General features: G+C 41.3%; 1 protein-coding gene across 2 annotated transcripts in view; it reads left to right on the forward strand.

Annotated features, from left to right (window-relative positions):
• The window catches only part of FGD6 (FYVE, RhoGEF and PH domain containing 6), a 221,018-nt gene extending 199,865 nt beyond the window's left edge, over nt 1-21,153 (forward strand). For both annotated transcript variants that reach the window (XM_085653387.1, XM_085653388.1), the window contains exons 14-21: nt 1,140-1,219; nt 2,677-2,779; nt 6,959-7,105; nt 7,508-7,610; nt 8,444-8,571; nt 12,902-13,030; nt 14,720-14,868; nt 19,040-21,153. In XM_085653387.1, the coding sequence (XP_085509513.1) occupies nt 1,140-1,219; nt 2,677-2,779; nt 6,959-7,105; nt 7,508-7,610; nt 8,444-8,571; nt 12,902-13,030; nt 14,720-14,868; nt 19,040-19,076 (876 nt within the window). In that variant the 3' untranslated portion in view covers nt 19,077-21,153. The remainder of the gene's footprint in view (nt 1-1,139; nt 1,220-2,676; nt 2,780-6,958; nt 7,106-7,507; nt 7,611-8,443; nt 8,572-12,901; nt 13,031-14,719; nt 14,869-19,039) is intronic.
• Nucleotides 21,154-21,889: the final 736 nt, after the last annotated feature.

Raw genomic sequence — 21,889 nt, forward strand, 5'->3', positions numbered from 1 at the left:
ACATGTCTAACTGCTGGATCAAATGGAAAAGCTATAATATTGCATATCATACTACAACTAATGGATGGCATACCTCCCAACTATTCCTGATGGCTGAACCGTGTTGATTTTAGAATCTGTCTGTTATGGTTTTCTTTATGTATTTCAATAGGATGTGCAAGGAGGACACTTTTAAAACGTTTATTTCCGCTGTGATCATTATAGTGTTGGAACGCGTGCTACTGCGTGTCCTGCACTTAACTGCAGTGAGGTGGCAACGGCTAGCAGAAAATATTATGAGTGTCTACAAATGTTAAAGAGTGAATGAGGAGTCATAAGCTTTGTGGTGCCAGTGACATGGAACCATTGTTATTGTTGTGATTATTGTCGTCGTGATGTTTCATGGTCCACTTAGTGCTAATCCAGATTAATTTCTCAGATCCGGGGTATAAAGTAGGCAATGCTCCAATAACATAATAATAACATCCCCTGGTAACGAAGTGCTGCTGTTTTTATTCTTTCCTTGGATTTCATAATGACTGTTATACGTTGACTTGCATGAAGTAGCCTTTTTTAGGCATCTTGTATGGAATTATCTCATAAATATCCATTGCTGGCAATGACAGCCTCTGTGGAGGTTTCGTTTACCCACACTCAGGGCCGGCTTTAAGGCAGTGCGACTGGTGCGGCTGCTCTGGGCTCTGGCCTGTGGAGGGGGCGCTGTGACATCAGGGGGTGGGGCGCTGTGTTTAGCAATATCTTATGATAGGGGAGATGAGGAGCACTTTTGCAGGGGTAGTGAGAGAATCCGAGGAGGCGGTCATGTGAAGTGGGGGCGCCCAAAGTGTTTGTCGCACCAGGTGCCACCAGTGCGAAAGCCAGCTCTGCCCACACTAAACAAAGGGGGCTTTAAAGTATGTGATGCAGCGCATTGTAGATAACATATAATTGAAGGCTTGTATCATGCACCGATTTTGTCCTAACTTAATGTTTAGACACTGCCACAGCAAAGCACTTTACTTTATTTAAATCCAGAAAATCCTGTGGAAGAAGAATGCACTGCGTTCTGTCTGTAGTTTCACATTCTGTTGAGTCCTCTGAGCTGGCAGCCATTTTATACACAACCGTCTTCATTAAGAGTTTCATCCTTTCTGCTGTAGGTTCGGAAACCGACGCAGGAGGCCTATCAGAACGAGCTCAACATAGAGAGCGTCCAGAGATCCTTCATTCTCTCCGCAAGGTAAGGGGAATTGGTCACCAAACAAACTAGCCCCGTCAATGCAGTGTTCTGTCAGCCACAGCTACATTCAGGAGTTTGTTTCCAGTTTGTTGCCAATTCAAAGAGGCTCACTTTGCAAAGGTGAAAGGAGGATTGATTTTATTTGAACGAGTAGGCCACCATTTTCACACATCAAAGCAAAAGTATTTCTGGAAAGGGGAACTGCTTTTTTTGATTGAAAGTACACGTGGAATGGTGGAGCCCAACCTCCTATCCACTTACTTATTGATAACTGAGTTCAACTGGAGTTCTATATCAGTGGTGAAAGAAGGCAGCTATGAGCTCACCCACGCTTATTCCGGAACATCCGGAACTGGCACTATGTTGGGAAGACCCTGACTGAGCTATGAAAGGAGAGCATAAGCTGCGGTTTGTCAGTCTGTTTTTGAAAGAGGGGGCTAGGAAGTGGGCAAAGAAAGCCCCTAGGAAGGCATAGCGAGGACTTTCGTTCACACCAGTGGTTAATTTGTAACAAAAATAAGGGGCTCTTGTCAGGAGGCAGCTTGCACCAGCCCATTTCACCTGTTAGCACCGCCTAAAACAGAACCAAGACAGTAGTGAGAGTGTGTGGTGTAATGGCCAGAGCTGCCGACTTCAGGGCTTGGGAACTGGGTTAAAGTCTCTGCGTCGGCTGAACATATGTGATTCTGGGCAAATCAATGAATCCGCTTCCTGCCTAAAGTGCCGTTGCTGAGCACCGCAAACCACCAGCTCAAATTAATCACTGGTTCACACTTCTATTGTGTTGCATGTACTAATAAAGGGCCTCCTTAAAGAAACCGCAGGTCCAGAGGTAGTGCTCCAGATTGATCCTACTCCCATTTTTTGAGAAATTAATGTGCCGTCGGAGTATTCTAAGCCATCTACATTTACAGACAGGCCAGCATTCTGTGCTGCTGAATTCTCTTTTACTGTCTCGTATTAACTTCTTTGCAGAAATGACAAAGAGCAGAATCCCCCATTTAGATCATCGTTCAACACAATTTCGTCCACCTGCACTAAACTACCTGATGGCATTGTTTAAGGAAACAACTCAACCAGTTCTCCATTTTTGTGTGGAATACACGAGTTCATAGTAAATAGTGTCCAACAACCTTAACAGTCATTGATTCCATCATTCTTACTATGGTGCAACACTGGAAAAAGGTGTCCCAAATCAAAAGAAGAACTTACAAAAATTATACATTTCTGCACCCAAATTAAAAAAGTACAGAGAGGATAGATGTATGATTTTCCTTAAATTACCTTTCAAAAAGCGAATGCAGTGTGTAGGTGCTATCAAATGCCTACCATATAATACCAATATAACTATTTGTGTGTGTCTGTGTCCACATGTAAACCGCATGCATGTTGTGTACCAGTCATAACAACACTTCTGACAATTTGTAAAACGACACTATTTTCCTGTAATCCCACAGTTCTGCTAGTGAACGGGATGGATGGTTGGAGGCCATTTCACGGGCAATAGAAGAATATACGAAGAAAAGAATTACATTCAATCCAAGCAAAAGCCTTGAAGAGGTACTTGTATGTTTTCATATTGGGAGGATTGATATTTCATCTTATGAATTGATAGCTTGGAGAAGGAAGGGGATGCTGTGTTGAAAATAAATATTAGAATGTGGAGAATTCTTAGCTAATCTGTTTTAGTTAAAGGTTAAATCCGATAGTTAAAGATATAAAGGTCAATCATAGTTTATGTCTCCAATATATTTATAGGTACACAGTTTGATGAAGTCAATGAATACAAGCAGTTTGTTTTCTAATAATAATGAAATATTGCACGGTTTTGTAACTATACCTCTGTTTAACCATAAATGAACCGGAAATGCTCTTGTTAGGCTGCCTCCCTGTACAGGCAGCTCTGTTCAAATGACTTTTGACTCATTGCTTTCCTGTAAAGACCTGTGTTGAGGATGCCAAGTTATGCTCGTGGCTCTACAAGTGAGTGCAACACTCTTAATTTGGGCAGAATCTAAAATGGAGATCTGAGGTGCAAAAGTAGGGCTTATGTCGTGTCGGTATCATCTCAAATTGGACTAAGGGGACAGAGGCACTTGCCTGCTTGGTCCAACTTTAATTCACACCCTTCTTGTGCAACAGACACTAGATAGTCCAAACAGCACATTCCAACCAGATGGCTGCCAGTAGCATATAGACTTCTTCAAGGATCCTTCCTTTCCTTTGGTACCTTCAACCTCCACATGGAAAAGCTAGGGGCCCTCTGGGCAGTCACATAAACCACTTACATCAATAAGTCAACAACACACCGCTCTGAAATGTAGTCATTTCGTAACCACCTGAAGTCATTCCTCACTCTTATCCAGTCCTCTGTAGAGGTGGGCGAGCCACTGGAAGCCTGAGCCAGGGTCGACCCGAAGCCTGGCTCTGGGTCAGCTCAAATTACTTTTGGAACCTCGGGCCCATAACAAGCCGAGCTTTAATGTGCCTTCTACCTGCCTCTCTTCCTCCACCCAAGATATGGCATTATGGTCAGAGCTGCTGACTATGGAACTGGGGAAACAGATTCAGGTCTCGGTGTTGGCTCTACCTCCTGTGATTCTGGGCAAGTCACTTCACCGCCCGTGCCTATAAACTATGCATGTGTCCTTGTGTACTCTAACTGGTGCTAATGCAGAGAGCTCCAATAGTTTTTGGTCGAAATTGTGCTATATGTTAAAAAGTGCACTAAGTGGTAAAAACAAAGCCTTAACATAAGGAACAACAAATAGATACCATTTACTGGCTGATTTGTACTAAGTGAAACCAGAAAACCTGCATAAATTGTGGTTTCCACACTTCAATAGTGTGATCTTATGCAAATATTTTATTTCACGAAAACATTTTTTTCACATATGAAGTTGTGAATTCAGATTACTAGTTGTACAAAAGTATCACTTTTAATAAGTACTGCTCAGTGCAATTCTATAATGTGCCTTATAAATGTCAAAGCTTCCATATGTTAAATAAATGTACTTTTTAAAATTTTGAATAGACTTTATTATATTTTACGTGATGTGTGTTGTATATTTTCCATAGCAAATATTTTCAGGGCTTTGCTCGCACACAGGCTTTAAGATTCGAGTCAGACCCTTGGCTCGACTCTGGCTCATCTCTCCCTGTTAATTTGTTTGCTCGCCCACTTCTAGTCCTTCGAATGGCAACATTTCCTCTACAAAGATGGATTTGTGATGGTCTTCACAACTTGAAAGCAAGTTCTCCTTCAATCTCCACATTGCTAAAACAAATCAGAACCATATGGCGTCTGCTTTCGCTGCTGTGCAACATAATGCTATAACTTCCAGAAACTCGCAAATATCCAAACCCTGGTCCTCGGCTTACCACGTGCAGCAGCTCACTTCATCAAAGATGACAAAAGTTTAATCACATCATACCTTCCCTATTGAAAACAAATATATATATATTATTCGAACCAATGCAACATTTTTCAATATAAACAACCCACTGTCATTCCTTTAATTGCGAAATTGCCTTTTCTTTCTAAAATAAATAGAAGTAGTAACATTTAAAACTCTTTGTTTGAAAGTTTCATATACAAACCCTCCAAGGGGCCCTCCATATATTTTTGCAGGGTTGAGCTCCCACTGGATCATGGTATGGTATTTCTCTCTCCTATGACCCCATATTCTTTCTCCAGTCCATGGAAGCTTTGCCAGGATCCCCATATCATCTTAACATTTCAAGAACATCCAGTCTTTTCTGGTTCCACACACCAACCCTATTTGGCCTACCTTGGCTGTCTTTACCAGTCTGTTTGTATCCTCTTCAAAACATGCTGCACCACTAATGAATCTGTGATGACAGAATCACCAGCGTACCTAGAAAAGAAGTTGGACATCTTCAACAGACAATGTATTATTGGGAACAAGAAACCTATCAGACATGAGCTTCAAAAATGCAAGCTGCATAAGTAATAGTCCACTCTACAAAACGAGGCCTTGGAACATTACCCCATCCTCTAATCAGAATGACCCACAATGCTCTTGCAATACAGAAAATAACTCAAACCCCACCTCTTCATAGAGCACCCCCACCATTTCTCCATAAATGCATCCAACTTGGTCATCGATCTTCCAATGGCTCACAGTGCTTCATGCCCATCCTTCCATCATGGACTTAGTCCCTCATTTGACTTTTTAGCCTGATTCATCTCTATTAACTTTCACTGTGTGTCTTTGCTACTCTACCCAGTTTTGCACTATGAATATGTGTCTAATGCTATGATAAATATGGGATAATAAACCCCGTGCCGTACATTAAAAGGATACTTCAAGTCACCAAGAAGTTCCATGACCATATAGTGGAACAAGGCCAAAGGTCGAGTTCCTTTAGAAGGTCATGGAACTCCGAGTTGACTTGCAATATATCCCTATAATGTATGGCAGGGGGTACTTTATCCCTTAATAATCCATGGTCAAACCATCACCTTTTCACACAAACCCCTTAAATCCTTGGTGCATAGCCCTTTCATATGAAAGAAAGCACATTTTTGAAAATATGAAGATTAAAAATGGAATATCTAATGCAAAATGAAACCCAACAAAAGCTGAAGGTATTTGTTGCAAAAATGTTTAAGAATCAGTTTAATGCAAGTCTTTTTTTTTTTTAAGGCGCAGTAGCTCAGCCTATGTAGAAACATGCAGAAAGATTCTAACTTTTCTATAATTACTTAATAAGTAGAAAAAATAAATTTGTTGCCATAAATATCTCCTTTCTAAATGTCACTGTACAGCTAGAAAAACAGAGCAAAAGAAAAGTCATTTTCGTTTTAATTCTTCAAACAGCTGCTTTAGTTATGCTTCGTGACCTGACCTGCATTTCCCCTCGATTGCTTGCATTGTAACGTTAGAACTCAACTGTAATGAGTTAAAACAGAGGGGCTGAGTCATTTCTTTATAACAGGAGGCTGGGTGCATCACAAACCGCTTATTCTAAAGAATTAGAGACTAGTTCATATACAGGGATGTCAGAATGCTGTGTATTCTATTGCTATTTTAGATTTGTAACAAAACATAGACATTTCTTAAATTATGGCTATAAGCAGTTTCAAAATACTCGTAAGAGACTAGGGGCTCCAAAATAGGTGGAAAATAATCAATCACAGAAAGTACAGCACCGGAAGAAGCAATATCCAAAATAAAAAAACATGATCAGTAGTGGATATGTAGGATCTCCACAAATAGGACTGTCAAGTATTTGCATTGGTGGAGGTTTGTAAATGTAGGATTTTTAAATTGCATTCATTTGAGTGAGCGTGAAGTTGGAGCTAAGCATACAGATATATGCACGTGGACCTTTAACTGTTGCTCTGATGAAATGATAATTTCATAGAAAGAGTAAATGTAAACCTGTAGAGATTTTACAGTGGGGACGGATGCTAAAAAAAGGAAAGAGTCTCTGGAGTGAACAGAATACCACAGACCATCTATATTTGGTGCTGCCTTTCTGGCTAGTGGCACCCGCTAAATTCCAAGTGGGAATGTAATGCGAGTAGCAAGACTCCAAAATAAAGGGATCTATTTCCTAGGCATGTGTACCGGTTTTGCTAAACTTATTTGTTGTTTCATTGTCTTTGAGAGCGGCCTGGCTTGATTAGATTTTTTGGAGCAGGGTGTGGTCATGGTCCATTTTTGAAGAATAGTCTTCTAAACTCCTACTAAGTCAAATGTTTTATCCTAGGCTGAGCAAGAGAAGGAAAAGGAAGACAGTCCCCTGGGCTCCAAAGCTCCCATCTGGATCCCCGACACCCGAGCTACCATGTGCATGATATGCACAAGTGAATTCACATTGACGTGGCGGAGGCACCACTGCAGGGCATGTGGAAAGGTAGGTGCCATGAGAATGTCTTTTTCTGAAAAGTTTTGCACACATAGGGAGTGACTTGAATAATCCCCCAAGTCACTTGCTTCAAACTTTGTGCCACTTAAGGTTCATTTCAGTGAAGGGGAATGCATTAATTTGTTCATTAACAGAGAGTGCTAATGGGAAATAGATACTCCAAGGAAGGAACTATTCTGTGCATAAAACTCCCATGTCCAAGCCTGCTCTATCTTCAGAGGAGCTTGTCATAGCACAGACTTGTTGTTGGAACTGACGTGCCAATCAGACGGGGTTGGTATTTACAGTATTATGTTCACGTTTTGAGGGTAGTAGGTGGATGCAGCACTTCACAACTACTCTTTACTTCATCTGTGGGATGATACATGATAATTGAATGTGTCCTTTTAGATTGTCTGCCAGGCCTGTTCTGGGAACAAGCACAGCTTGGAGTACTTGAAGAATCGCCCCGAGCGCGTGTGCGATCACTGCTTCGCAGAGCTGCAGAAACAAGGTAAGATAGCGCTTTTATTAATTGTTCAGACGGATGTGCCCCAATTTGCACAAGTATGCATTGGTTGTTGGACTAGGCCTGGGGACTTAATGAGCTGATTTTCTGTCTTAGAGATTTTTCACTGCCTTTTTATATGCATCCGATTGTTTGGTCTGTCTTTAATTTCTATTGTGCCTGATGCATTTATAAAGTGCTTTACATCTCTTAAAGTCTGTTGTCCCAGTGATTTGGTCCGTCTTTAAAAACTGGTCTACTCTGTGCATTCATTACTGATGTTTCAAGTCTTTTCTGCATGTTGTGCCATTCTTAACGTTCTTTCATGCATGTGGCAAATGCATTGTGTAATTTGTTAAACACTCCATAGTAATATACATCTTGCATGACCTTAGTATTGTTTTTTTCTTTTCTTAGCAAGTAGATACATTACTCTCATAATATTACAGAAACAATCTTCGTGCTCAACTCACATACGCTTTTCACCAAAACACAATGCAAAATGTCTTTGGGTTTGTGTCTGTTTTTAATTGGTCTCTCATTCCTGCTGGATATTGTCAGCCCAATGTGATGAAATGATGCTGCGGGTTCAGTTTTGATTGGGCTCCTAGCTGAAGAAATTTATCACAGATATATAATACAATAATAATAATAATAATAATACAATAAATAAATTAGTGCTCAAATTAACATGGTACGGAAATCCCGTAAAGAGCCTTGTGTCAAATTCTAGAGGGCGCAGTCTTTTCCAAGTCATTGTTTGATATGCAGCTGGGTAACTGCCCCAGGCTAAAACGACGAATCGACTCATGTTTCCATTTTGTGACTGTCTACAACAGATCATCAACAAGCTCTTAAAAATGGCTCCCCTGGAAATCACAAATCACAATCCAGTGCCTTATCGACTGTGCTGCAGAACATTCCATCCGTTCGAAAAATGAAAAAAATTCCAGCTGCTCTGAAGGAGGTAATGTATTTCTTTTATTCGCCACACTAAATGTTCTTGAAAGTTTACAATGAGTAGGGGGTCTTTCTAAAAGTTGAACCTGTTCTTTTAAAATGAACTTACCTAAAAGCCCCTTATGGTGGGGAAAACACTACAGCTATTTCTTGAGTTGAAGAGGAACTTCAGCATGGACTTCAAAGCACATTTGTTCACAGTACAGAACGCTTCATTCTGTTTACCCTTCACCTGGTCTCGTCTTGGTTCTCATTGAGAAAGGACCTGCACAGGTTTCAGTGATCACCATTGGAAGAGGGGGCGCAATTCTTCCTGATACCACTGTTCTAAAGACTCCGTCAGAAATGGGTATAACACGAGATATCATCAAAATAGAACAATAAAAAATAAAGAAAGGTCTGAAGTTGTTTCCTTTATAAATTACACAGAACATACAATACCAAGCACTTAGGAAGAAAAACTTAACAATACAGACATAAACTGATACGAGGATAGTTCATTACAATTTTGTCAATCATTCAACATTTATAAAGTGCAGCAAATCACCCGTGAGGGTCTCGAGGCGCTGGAGATGTTGGTTGCTGCTTTGTGGTTTGTTCATTCGAACATTCAGGTCTTGAGTTCTTTCCTGAATTGCTGGAGTGACCGTGCAGTCCTGAGGGGCAGGGGAAGATTGTTCCATGCCTAGACCGGCAGGTGCATGAATGAGCATCTTCTGCTGTTGGTTCGGCAGAACAGTGTGGTATGTGCGAGGGAGAGGGAAGCGGATCAAATGTATGTGGTAGGTTGGTTGAAGGTGTGGCATTTGTTGATGTATGCTTGTCCTTTGTTGTGCTAGGCCTTCTAATCGGGGAACTGGCATTTCTTCTGGCTAGGGAGCCAGGGTTGTTTCTTAAGGTAAGGGTGTGATGTGGAAACTTCTGGGGAGTCCGTGAATGAGTCTTGCTGCTGTGTTTTGTATTGTCTCTTCAGGAGGCGTGCAGTAATTCTTAAGTAGAGAAAATACTTCCTTAGTGCAAGGCCTTGTAAGCGTGGAACTGGCATCTCTTCTGGATCGGGAACCAGTGTAGTTTCTTGAGGTGGAGTGTGATATGGGACTTTCTGGGGAGGTAAAGGATGAGTCTTGCTGCTGATTTTTGTATTGTCTCATCAGGAGGCGTGCAGTGATTCCTACGTAGAGAGTGTTTCTGTAGTCCGGTCTGCTGGTGATGAAGGCCTGTGTAACGGTCCTTCTGGTGTTGACTGGTAGCCACCCGAAGATCTAGTGGCACATGCGAGGTGTATGGAAGCAGGCGGATGAGACCACATGGACTTGTTTCTTCATGGATAGCTTGCTGTCTAGGATGATGCAAAAGTTGCGGGCATGGTCTTTCGGGGCGTGGAGTGGGTCGAGTTTCACATGCATCATTCTATGGCGAGGAAGATGAGGAGTTCCGTGAGTTTGAGGCAGTTGTCCTTCATCCAGAGATGTTCATTGTGCATCTGTGGAAGCTAGTTTTGGTGGTGGAGGGGACTTCGGATATTGAGAGGATGACCTGGGTGTCGCTGGCGTAGGAAATGATGTGGAGTCCATGCGATCTGATGGTGTTAGTGAGGGGGGGTCATGTAGGTGTTAAAGAGGGTGGTACTGAGGGCGATCCTGGGGTGACTCTGCAAGTGATCTTCTTGGGCTCTGAGATGAACGATGTAGACTGATCCTCTGAATTCTACCGGTGAGGTATACAATTGGTGCTGACCTCCACCAGTAGGAAGGCCAATCCCAGTGGAGTCCTTACAATTTATTTATTGGAGGTAATGGAACATGTCTTTTACCTTACTGATCTTAGCCACACATTGTGACTCACCATGGTCTTGAACTCAGCTTGTGTGACTTGAGGACACTGAGTCAGAAACTAAGTTGAGGACAATCGGGAGAGCCCTGAAAAATTAGAAGACTAGACATAATAAACAACACTAAATAAAATAGTATTTTTGTTTTTGGAAATGGAGGCCAATTGAGAGCTTGGCTAAGAAGTGAGCTCACAATCAGTTTGTGTATTTTCCCCACATTGATTCCTTCTTTCTAAGCACTTTAAAATTCCCTACGTTGTTTTTTTGAATCACTGAAGTTGTGAACATAGAAGCTGGAGCTATGTCTGAATGCTGTGCCTGTGCCTGTGCCAATATATAGGGTTGGCAACAGTGACCACAGAATGCACTCCTCCTTCCCAATGGACTGCAGTGGTGTGCTGAAAACTGAGAGCATCATCACATTTTTTTGACTGATACAATCCTGGCCTGGATTTTTCAGCCTCTTGCTTCTTTTTCTCCTTCTGTTCGCAATTTCTAATATTCCCCTCAGTGAAAACAGTGTGCCTTTTCCTAAAAATCAATTTGAGGGGATAGATTCCTGGCCCTAAAGTTATTTCTATGTTTTATGGGGTAAAGTCATGTGCTAAGGAAGCTCATAAATCTATATATACTGTGTGCAAGCATTCAAGTTACAAAAGTATAATAAACCATTCATATTCTATCATTTAAATGGCGCACAAAGGAAGCGGGGAGATAGAAGACGCTGAAAGCACCGAGACTTTAAATACACGCCATTGAAATGAAAGGAAATCCCTTGGTGTTTACTTACCTGCCACTAGCTGCATTTTCTCAGTTGTGGAGAACTTTGAGTCAATTCGAAAATGTGTTCTTCCTTTCTGGGTAAAAGTGATGACTTCCCCCAAACCTCTTAACCCTGGGTCAGTTACATGGAACAAATTTGCATGCCGAACACAAAATGGAGTCTCTCATCTATATGGCATCCCTTCTTAGATGTGTACACTGTAACAACGACCTTATTTTGTAGAAAGCGATTTGGATGTCTGTCAGCAGTCTTCAAGTTGCCTTTGCTTATGGGATCATGTGGGCTTGGAGTCTTTTTTAGTTTGAAAATGAGCATCAGATGAGCAGATGTAATGGCAAATGGTAAATGTAGTGATATATAGAATCATGCTCAAACTACACAACACAAATGCTTGTGGCTCAAACATATTCATCAGGCCTAACCAACACCAAGCACTATTTTAAACAAACCTTTCCTAATTTAGCAACCACACGACAAAGTATCAGAACTACTGAATTCAACGAATAATTCCAGATTTACCCATAAATGCCACTCAGGTTCCATACTGCTGTGATATAATACAACTGATAGATCATGCAATACAAATGCATGCGACACAACATAATTTAGTTGAACCCGTTGGATTATTTCACCTGAAAACAATGACTTGTAAAAAAGGAAAGCAGAAATAAGAAAGGAGGTGTCCCATGAAATAGTCACGTGGCAGCCCTTGGTTGTGCAAAAAAAAGCAATTGAAAAGGGGTCCCAGTCAAAAAGCGGAATTACTTACTTGTGCTAGTTAATTTTGAAATATCTTCTTTAAGATGTGATTTATCTCTTCAGTGCTTTAAAGCTGGAATTCTCCCCTCTTCATTTCAGAAAGGAAACACATTTTCCTTCCTTTTGAAACAGTCTAAATGTTCTTCATTCACTTCAGAGCCGGGTTTTAGAGTCTTTTCCCCTGCCTCGGGGATATTCCGTGGAAACAGTGTTTGCAGGTCATCAGTGCCATGCAGTGAGCTATAGAAAGCTACTTGTATCCCTGTCTCCTGGATGTCTCACAATAGGTGCAGCCTTGGTGTGCATTTGCTTTCTGCATGCTTGCCGAGTCTCCTTTGTTCCCTGCATTGGGGTTTGATGAGCACTTTTCAACACAAACACCGACAGTGCCTTTCTCCATACACTAAGTAAATCACATACTTTTCTGTACGTTTATGGTACAGTTAAAAATAACTACATGTCCTCCCATCTGAATCTGGTGGGCGGCTGTCAGAGACTTTTGGACACGGCGGAGACAGAGTAGTCTGCTCCGTGGTCCAACTTAATGTCTGCCTGCAATTAAATTTGGTAGCGGACCACTATATGGGCGGGGAGGGAACTTCATTGCCGTTGCGACAGAGTACCCTCTCTGCCAATATACAATTCAGGCCCTTATTCTGTAGAGGTCTTTAACACCAAATTTTCTTTTATAATTACAGTTCAGTTGTGTTCATTGAGAGATAATGGAATTCTTTTTTAAACCACCCAAATAATAATAAAATCACAAATAAATCCAATCTCATTCTGGTGTTATGGGGCTATCAAAATGATAATTGAAAATGTGCTGTAAAATGTGGCAATTCACTGCGTTTAAAAATGATAGTAGTTCCACAAATAGGTTACATTCAAAGGTTTTGCTCTTATTCCCTCAGTATTGTGGGTGTCTAAATAAAAATAGTCTTAATTGCTCTATTCTTTATTAAGGTTTCTGCAAGCACAGAAGACTCCTCAATGAGCGGCTATCTCTACAGGTCAAAGGGTATAAAGAAACCTTGGAAACACCTATGGTTCGTGATCAAAAACAAGGTGCTGTACACCTATGCTGCCAGTGAGGTAAGAACACAAAATGAAAGATTATAATTGATTATATTTGCTATTTTCGGATGAGGGCCATCATCAATTACGCTATTGGAATGCCAAAGGCCTTTTTTAAGTACAGCTAGCCTTTTTCTGCTAGATAGGTGCCCCATGGACGGTACAGATTTAAACTACTGCACACATTGACCTGTTTTAGGATGCACAGATGCAGGGCCTTTGGGCGTCCACGAGGACAAATGACGTGCATATCCTAGCCTTGAATCATATGCAGGGAGGCTCAGAAGGACCATAGCTCAGAGCGGCTTACAAAGAATCCCTTACCACCTCTGCAACTTCCATGTGATGACCTGGGTAGCTTTTGGCAATGCGGCAGGCTTCCTATTGGCCCTTTCTTCACCTGCGCATGCGAGCAGTCACCTGGCCCTATGCAGATCATCGGACTGCTGAGTTGGGCATTCTCCAGACCAGCGAAGACTTTGATGCCGCTGTGCTGGTCTGCTGCGGTGGGAGAAGAGTGAGGCCGCTGGTGGGCAAGGTGCACTCATTCGGATGGCAGCAGCAACAGTCCCTGGAAGTTTGGTTGTGGCACTTGAGCCACTATTCTGTAATTGTTGTTTTAATCTCAATATGTTTCTTGTGTTTCTGTAAGAGCACTGCGCCTCGTTGTGGGAGGTGGCAATAGGATGCTCCCTCCGAAAGTCTGTCTGTCCCTTGCTTTGGCATCTCGTTAATTAATCTTGCACTGTTTCTGCAGTAACATCTACTCCCATGGCCCTTCCCCTCACCTACTCTCTTGCCCATTTCTCACTGTAATTCACCACAATTTTACACTATTTCTGTTAAATTGTTCTCAGAACAGATCTGCACCCATCTCCTTATTTGTGAAGCTCAGGGAAAAGCCCGCCCCTTCTGCGAGTGAGAGAAGTGTGTTTGATGCACTGAAGGGTGAAGACAGCAGTGAAATGATGGGGTCTTTACGTGATGTTGCTGATTGCATCCACATGACTTTGTGCAACTCTAATGTTTTTGTGTTTATGCTAGTGGCTGACAAACAGACCTCTATAAGAACAATGCCCTACTTTAAGTATTTATTTAAACCATAGTCGTTTCAATGTCTGTTTTTCTATTTCATAGAGGTCTGCAGCAGTTATGTCTAGTTCAAGACACTTTGATGCATTTGTACTTATTGTGTCACTTAATGCAAACAGTTGTTACCTAATCGGGCGAGACCTCCTAGTAGTCCAGAAGACAGGGAGTACCTGCTAATTCACCCTTTCTTTGGGTGCCATTCACCTAATGCATCGTCTGATCCTATTGTCTAATATACTGGCTAAGTGAGAACTTGGACACTGGTGCTGTGCTTTCTCCAGTCCCTTCTTAGCTGAGTGTTAACGAGGCATTTGCCTCTCCGGGGACCAAAATTCCCCAGGAGATTTGGTCTTGTGGTCAGCCGCCCTGCCTGCTGGCAAGTAGTGGGGAAACCCTTTAACAATGAAGGACTTTGGCATCCACTAATTTTCAGCAGCCGAACCCCCAGTCAATAGAGAAAGTATCTCTTCGTGGTTTATGTTGTATATCCTTTTCCATACATGATGTAAAACTGTTTGCTGAAATAAAACAATGGCTGGGCGAATACAATAGAGCAGAAGCTAGTGATCAATTAATCTGAATTAGTATTAAAACTGTCCATTTTTTCCCGACTAGGATGTGGCTGCTCTAGAAAGCCAGCCTTTACTGGGATTCACGGTGACAGAAGTAAAGGACGAGAGTTCAGAGTCGAAAGTCTTCCAGCTTTTGCACAAAAACACTTTATTTTATGTCTTCAAAGCAGATGATCAACATAGTTCCCAGAGGTGAGTGAAAGAGCGAGAGAAATAGAACATTGTCATTCTCCATGTATTCCCACATCTTCAAGTGGAACCCGATGGCCATCCCTCACTCAACTAAGAGTTAATTCCATATTGCATCTACTACTGGACACATATATTGTTTGTGCCAGATTGTCCTTAAAAGTGCTGTTGAATGTTTATCTACTCTTGTCTTAACTTGAGGTTTTTAAAAGAACAGGAGGAGCACTGGAAAGCAACCCAACTGTAATTTAGCATGTGAGTTGAGAATGTAAAAATAATGCATCGTGTTCGGATCAGACTTTGTGGAGTGAATGACTTGGTTAAGAGGGTTTTTGTAACAAGAAATAAATTGCAATACTGATTTTATGACAACATAGATAAGTGGGGATTGATAAAAGATTGCTCAACACTGCATAGCTGGTAGGGATAAAAGGGGTGTGCATGCAGGGTGTTCCTCCGTGTCTTGTTAGATGTAGGGCCTAGGTAAGGGTGGAGATGGAAACCAAACTTACTTCCAGGCACTTTTCCGCTGTATTCCAGAGGTGCTTCACAACACTTCTATCAACATCAGGGCGAGCGAATGGTAAACCAAAAACCTTTGTATGCCTTGAAAGTAAAACACTAGTGCTACAGCAAGTTTGAGAATTGAGGGAATGTGAGCCTCACAGTTCATTGCTGTAGGCCTGACGCCTCCGACTCAACTGAAATTGCTTTGAGTGATTGCCCAACACTCCATAAGCTTGTGTCTTTTTGTGTTACTATTTCGGACGTGGTTTTTGAGACCTGTCTGAAGAAATATGCATTAGTGTTCTGGTACTCAGGAGCAAGTACCCATGGACCCAGTCCTCTGGCCGGTTCCTCCAGTACAGGGTTTGTATCCAAGGTGTCTAGGTGACCTTACGCTGGGCTTCATGTCGCAAAACTCTATCCTCTTTGTTCTCCTGGAGAAGTCTCCAAACCCCCTTTGTTCCCGTTTACCTTGGCTAACATTGAGGTATCGTACATGCGTCTTTACAATGCAGCCCATTGTAAGAAACCAGGATACCAAACTTGTACCACCTGTTGCTCCAAGGTACTATATATGCTGTCACCTAACACGGAGCCACCAAGCTCCCTTTAGAATCTTTCTATGTGATTTGGCCAAGGTTCTCTGGTCACTTTGACCTCACCAGACCTCATCTGGCTAACCCAATGCTATTTGACGTGAGACCTATAAACTTCAGCAAGCATTCTTTGGTGACACATGCTAAAAAGAACCCACAATCTTGAATGGATAGGCTTGAAGATAAACTGTTAACAATAAAACCAGCCCCTTTTATGAAGAAGCTAAGGATCTGGTGACGGAGACTGTCTCCATCCTGTGCTTTTTCACCTCGTGGCTGGAGGCTGAACACAAGATTTAGCTTCATGGAGCTGCAATGACCTGACATACACTGAGGGTTCCCCCAAGAACTCTGTTCTTTCCTGTTTGTTGGGGAGTAGGGTGTGGGATGATGGAGAAAACTCAGTTTTGAGTCTTGCTCCAATAGCTGCAGTAAAGTTCTGTGGTTGGACTAACGTCTGTTACCGATGTCTACCAAGGAACCATGACAAAAGAGCCTGTTTGGCTTGTCAGACCTTTCAAACTAAAAATACCATTCAAGACCGAAGGGACAGCAGGTGCCCTATGCCATCATGCAGTACCACAACTCTGCCACTGATGCCAAAGACGTCAAGGGTTTCAAGTCTTACAACAATGAGGGGAAACCATCCGGTTGCCCACAAGGTCTACAGTAGCAGACTACATATTTTATCTCCGATTAATACACCGCTGGAGTTAAATCTGCTGGGACACTACTAGAGCCTGTACACAGGACCAAAACTTCACCTCATCACCTCAGGTTTCCACACTTGACAATCGAATATCCGCTCCAATAGGACCGCCCCATCACAGTGGACAGTCCCAGACTAATTAGTCCTGGAAGGAGTTTTGAATCCTACAAAGGAACAGTCTCAAAAGCAACACCATGCCTTACTGAAAAAGGCTCAAGCTTTGCAGTCTTAAGTTGATGACCCTCATGCCCCATGAAGAGGTTTGGTATCAAAAAGCCCCTTCTGCATCAGAGGTGGCTTGAGATCGAGGCAAGTCTCAAACTCTAAATGAATCTCAGCTCAAAGATGAACCAAAAAACGTCTATGGTGCTAAAAAACGTCTAACTGAAACTATACATGAAGAGGTAGCATTAGAGCCACTGGTACCAAACTTGCTCACTATCAGACCATTTATATTGATCTGGATATTTTGTGGCACGAGATTCTCACGCTCATCGGCCACTCCAATTGAAAAAAGCATAAGCTTAGTTTTATAAGACTTCTTTTCCCATTTCTTAAAAACAAAACACAACTGCTGTACCAGAACCTTTTTCTCCATTGCCAGCTCTTCCCACAGAGGATGTTGTGTCCACTGATCCAAAGACTCTCTACCAAGAGACAGTAGAAGGCGGAAATGGGGATGATGCACGGCATTGTTATAGGGTCGATCTCATGGATGAGGAACTGCTGGTAGCGCATCCTATCCAGGTTTCTCCACCTGATGAAATGTCAAAATATGCGGTTTTCCTCATGATGACACATAAACACAAAATTCTGGTGCAAACTGATGAAGAAGAGGAGGATTCTCTTATAGAGACTCCGGAACCTGAAAAAATAACCAATACTTGCCTCTCATTATGACAGTAGTGACAAACTTTACAGCGAGGTTTAAATATACCGTTGTGACATAGATTTTCTCTCCTCAAGAGGATGTTCAAGCCTGCTCCAATGGACCCATTCTTCACAGAAGCCATGTTCCTCCTGACTCTAGCTGTCAAATCTTTTCCCTGTTGGCAAGATATGACAAACACCAAATGGAGGAGGATGAAATGTGGCAACATAAGCCAGATATCCACCGTAAACATGCTCATGAGATTGTCCAGGAGCGCAAAGTGATCTTAATTCATTTCAGTCTAGAAATTATAAAGATCTTCAAAAACGCATATATACATGTTTATTGTAGCCACCACCAGTGTGCAAAAGCTACGCTCAAGAGGTAAACTGATTACAAAATGGGATAGATCTGGATGTTTCACAACTTTGTATCATGAAAAGAATGTTGTGTGTACATGGAATATGTCTTTCCATATTGGGCAAGGCGTTAATGCCCTTTCTCAAGCACCACTCCCATCGGAAGAATGGAAAAAGGGCTGAGGTTGTTATACAAAGAACGTCCATTCCTGTGTGTAGCTCATGAATTGTGTATGAAGTGTGATAGAGCTCGTTGTCTGGTTCTGTTCCTCCAGCATTTCTCTTTCTTAAGTGAAGTGCATTATAGGGCAGTATAAATTAAGCCGAATTATACTTTGAGAATATGAGAGGATGAACAGGAGAGTGATTAACGGATTTGATCCACATATTGTGGAATCAAATTGTGTATGCTTTATTTATTAACAAAAATAAATTTGAGAGATAGTGGCCAACCAAATAGGCAACCAAAGTAGTGTTTTCCAGTAGTGTGCAATGCCCCTTTTCCAGACATACTACCATAAGCCAGAGCTCCTTCAACCCTGTAGAAAAAATGCCTTTATTTTATTTTACTATAGCTTTTGCAGTGAACAGAAGCATACAGTTTGACAGATAAGGAACAGCACAACAAAATGATCGCATCATGTAGATGGTGCTGCCTGCAATGAGGCAAAACAGAGGTGGTTTGCTTTTGCCTACTTCTGGTAAATATGGTTAGTAGGTTCAGCAAGTTTTAAATTTAGGGAATGGATCATGGTTGAAGGAGCTTACTGGTGGTACTCTAGTGAAATCTAGCAGGCTTTGTGGTTTCAACAGCATGTGTTTAACTTCCTTTCAGAAGACTGCAACACAAGTCAGCAATGGAATAAAATCAGATAGATGCAATTTTTTAGTTAAGAGGCGGAACCACTTTGAGAAAACGACATCAACTAATATTCTTTACGGCAATGTCACCTGCTGCAAAAAATTATTGTTTACAATAAATGGTGTTCATTACTTTTGAAAAGATTTAGAAGGCGCTTTGTATCAATACATTTTGGATGGGTTGGTGGACGAGGAGGCTTGTGCTCCCTTTATAGGGTCTTGAACCAGATCTTCATGCCAAACAACATCTTAATCATGTTTTCTTTCACAGGTGGCTGGAAGCTTTTCAAGAAGGCACAGTTTTGTAGTACTCCATTCCACCACTGTTTAATGCCTGTTTCATGACTCTGAAGGAAGGTTCGAGCCGTGTGAAAGAGGCAATCTTCTCCTGCCTTGTTGGATCTGTTGATATGCTGTTGAGTCCATCTGTCGTTTTGCCTGTGTGCAAATTCCCATCTTCTCTCCAAACTGAGGGACTCCAGAGAATTCCGGGATTACTCGGGAGGAAGAAACCATGTACAGAGGAAGCATGCTACCTTCCTTCAAAAGTACCCTTCAGAATACTTTAGGTTTGCGACTGAGAAGGGGACAGAGGAAGATCGCTGTGTTGAACAGAAAAATGAAACGTAAGAATTAGTGCACGTGGAGATGACTTTTGCTCTGTTTCAGGAGGACTTTGGCCTCAAATAAATGGGGCATGGAAATGACTGACAATTCGCTGACTAGACCAATCTCATGGAAACCACGCAGTTCTGTCAATCAGCACTGACTAAACCTGTTTAAATCCTATAGAAAAAACAAATAGGGCTGGAATCTTATGTTTTTGTAGGTAATATATGTATATTTTTAAAAGAAATGATCTGTTATGTCTAATTTTTATTTATTAAAAGCCAACATTTTCCTTTTAAATAGTGTATTTTTTAATGTAAGAGACGATCAAAGTGCCTTCCTCGATAACGTACAACCTTGTAATTTCTTTTTCCTCACTGCACTCTTGACCACTGGTATCAAACACACTGTGATGCATCGTGGGGTAGTTCATAAAACCTATGTCTTTGAGGATACATCCATTTTAAATGTTAGGATATGTTGATAAGCATTTTTCATGATAAAGTAGGCACTGGACTGTTTCAAATCAAAAAGTAGAGGTCAGTGAAAAGGTCTGCCCCGTGATACTAAAATGCCCCTTGTTCCTGTTTACGGTAGTGCACCTTTTTGTTTTTAGAAGAGGCCTGGTCTGGCACCAAGCTATAATGCACTATTCTATTTTAATCCAAAATACCAAAGTTCACTTTACATTTTAGGCACATGCGGTCTTAAGAATTCATGACGCTTTGTTGATGTTTGTTGTTCTTGTTGAGAGCATTCTTATATAGGATTAGGGAAATGCAGGTTAACTAATTGTTAGAAATAAAATAGGTTTATTCCCTCTGTGTGCAGCTTTGCCCCCTCCACCATTTACCGTCTAACAAACAATACATGACACCTATGGGTTGGAACATGGCGCACCACCGTGACCGATTTTGCGAAGTAGAGGCGGTGATGCAACCAGTTGTACTTGTTAGGATTAAGAAGTAGGGAAGGAAGTCGTATAACACAACTCGGGTTCTGATTGAAAGCATAGCATTACTCACACCTGATGAGTGTTGGCGCTACCATATAGAAAAAAACCTAATTAGGGCTGGGGAATAACCAAAGTGTTCACAGGAAAGACAATGAACGCATAAAGACAGCCTAGGGTGGGTGGTCAGTTAAGAAAGGACTGCAAGGCCTTGGATCTAGAAATACTGAAGACTATCGTTCTAGGACAACCCAACTCTAGTAATCTACAAAATTGGTGTCCAAAGTTGGCCCATGAGGGTTTGAGCAATGATACATTTTTATTATATCTACAAGATCAATTTGCATATATTGAATTTAACGATCTACTATGCAGTTTATAATTGACATGATTATCTGGATTTGCAAAAGTAGTTCTGGTCCAAAGGTGGATACTTAATGATTCTACAAAGACACTGTAAGACCATAAAAAGAAGATAAGGTCGTACATCTAGAGAGAGAATGGTAGAACTGGAAGGACAATGAAAATTAGACTTAGAACTAAGGAAAACTTAAGACTATAGCTCAAAAAAGACAAGTTAACGCCATAGATTTGGAAGGGGAATATTAGCAAAACCACTTGCATATGGGTGTATGTGTGCCCTACAACTGTGAATTGACGTGCAAGTTGTGTACAATGGAAGCTACAGTGAAACAACTCAAATATCACTCTCTTATTGTATATACAGCAGCCCTGTAGGTTTAACATGTACACCCTGATGTTTGTATGCATGCATGTAAATGGGCTTTGCTCCTGCACACAGTTATTATAGATCGATATATTTAGTTCTTGTGTTTTTTAAATGGAAACTAATGTTTATTTAATAATGTATAATTGTTTTGTTGAGAACGGTGGTTCTGGCTTTATTTTTTTATCTTTCAGAATTATAGGTGTGTGTGTATATATACACACATACATATATATTTATGTGCATATTCACATTCTTTTAAATGTTTACCTGTTTATTTGTACAGAGGAATGTCTGTGTTCTCCAGGATAGCTCACAAAATTTGTCAGAGTTCATCCAAGTCCCCCTCATTCTTCCAAACAGGCATTTCAACAAAGTTAAAAAGAAAAGAAAGAGCCTTACTATTTGAGTTAAAGAACAGGAGTTGATAACAGGCAAGTTTGCATGCATAGTTTCCTCCTGCTCGAATATATATATATATATATATATATATATATATATATATATATATATATATATATATATATATATATATATATATATATGTATATATATATATAACACAGAACTTCCTCGCAAGAAAAGGCAGAGGCCGCAGTAGGGAAATCAATGAAGGCATCTTTATTCCAAATGTACAACAAGGCTAATGCATTTCGCCTAGGTTTAGCCTTCTTCAGCGCCAGGAATTATCAGGAGTTGTAAACGCCATCGTGAATTTAAATGTCCTGCCACAAGTTAATTGGTTGTGGCCCGCTCCGCCCCAAAGTCAATGCTTTCGCTCACCAATTGCTGCTCACTTAATGTGTGTGAACTACAAGTCCCAAAATGCAGTA

Source organism: Triturus cristatus, chromosome 4_1 (assembly GCF_964204655.1).
Source record: "Triturus cristatus chromosome 4_1, aTriCri1.1, whole genome shotgun sequence".
Classification (NCBI taxonomy): Eukaryota; Metazoa; Chordata; class Amphibia; order Caudata; family Salamandridae; genus Triturus; species Triturus cristatus.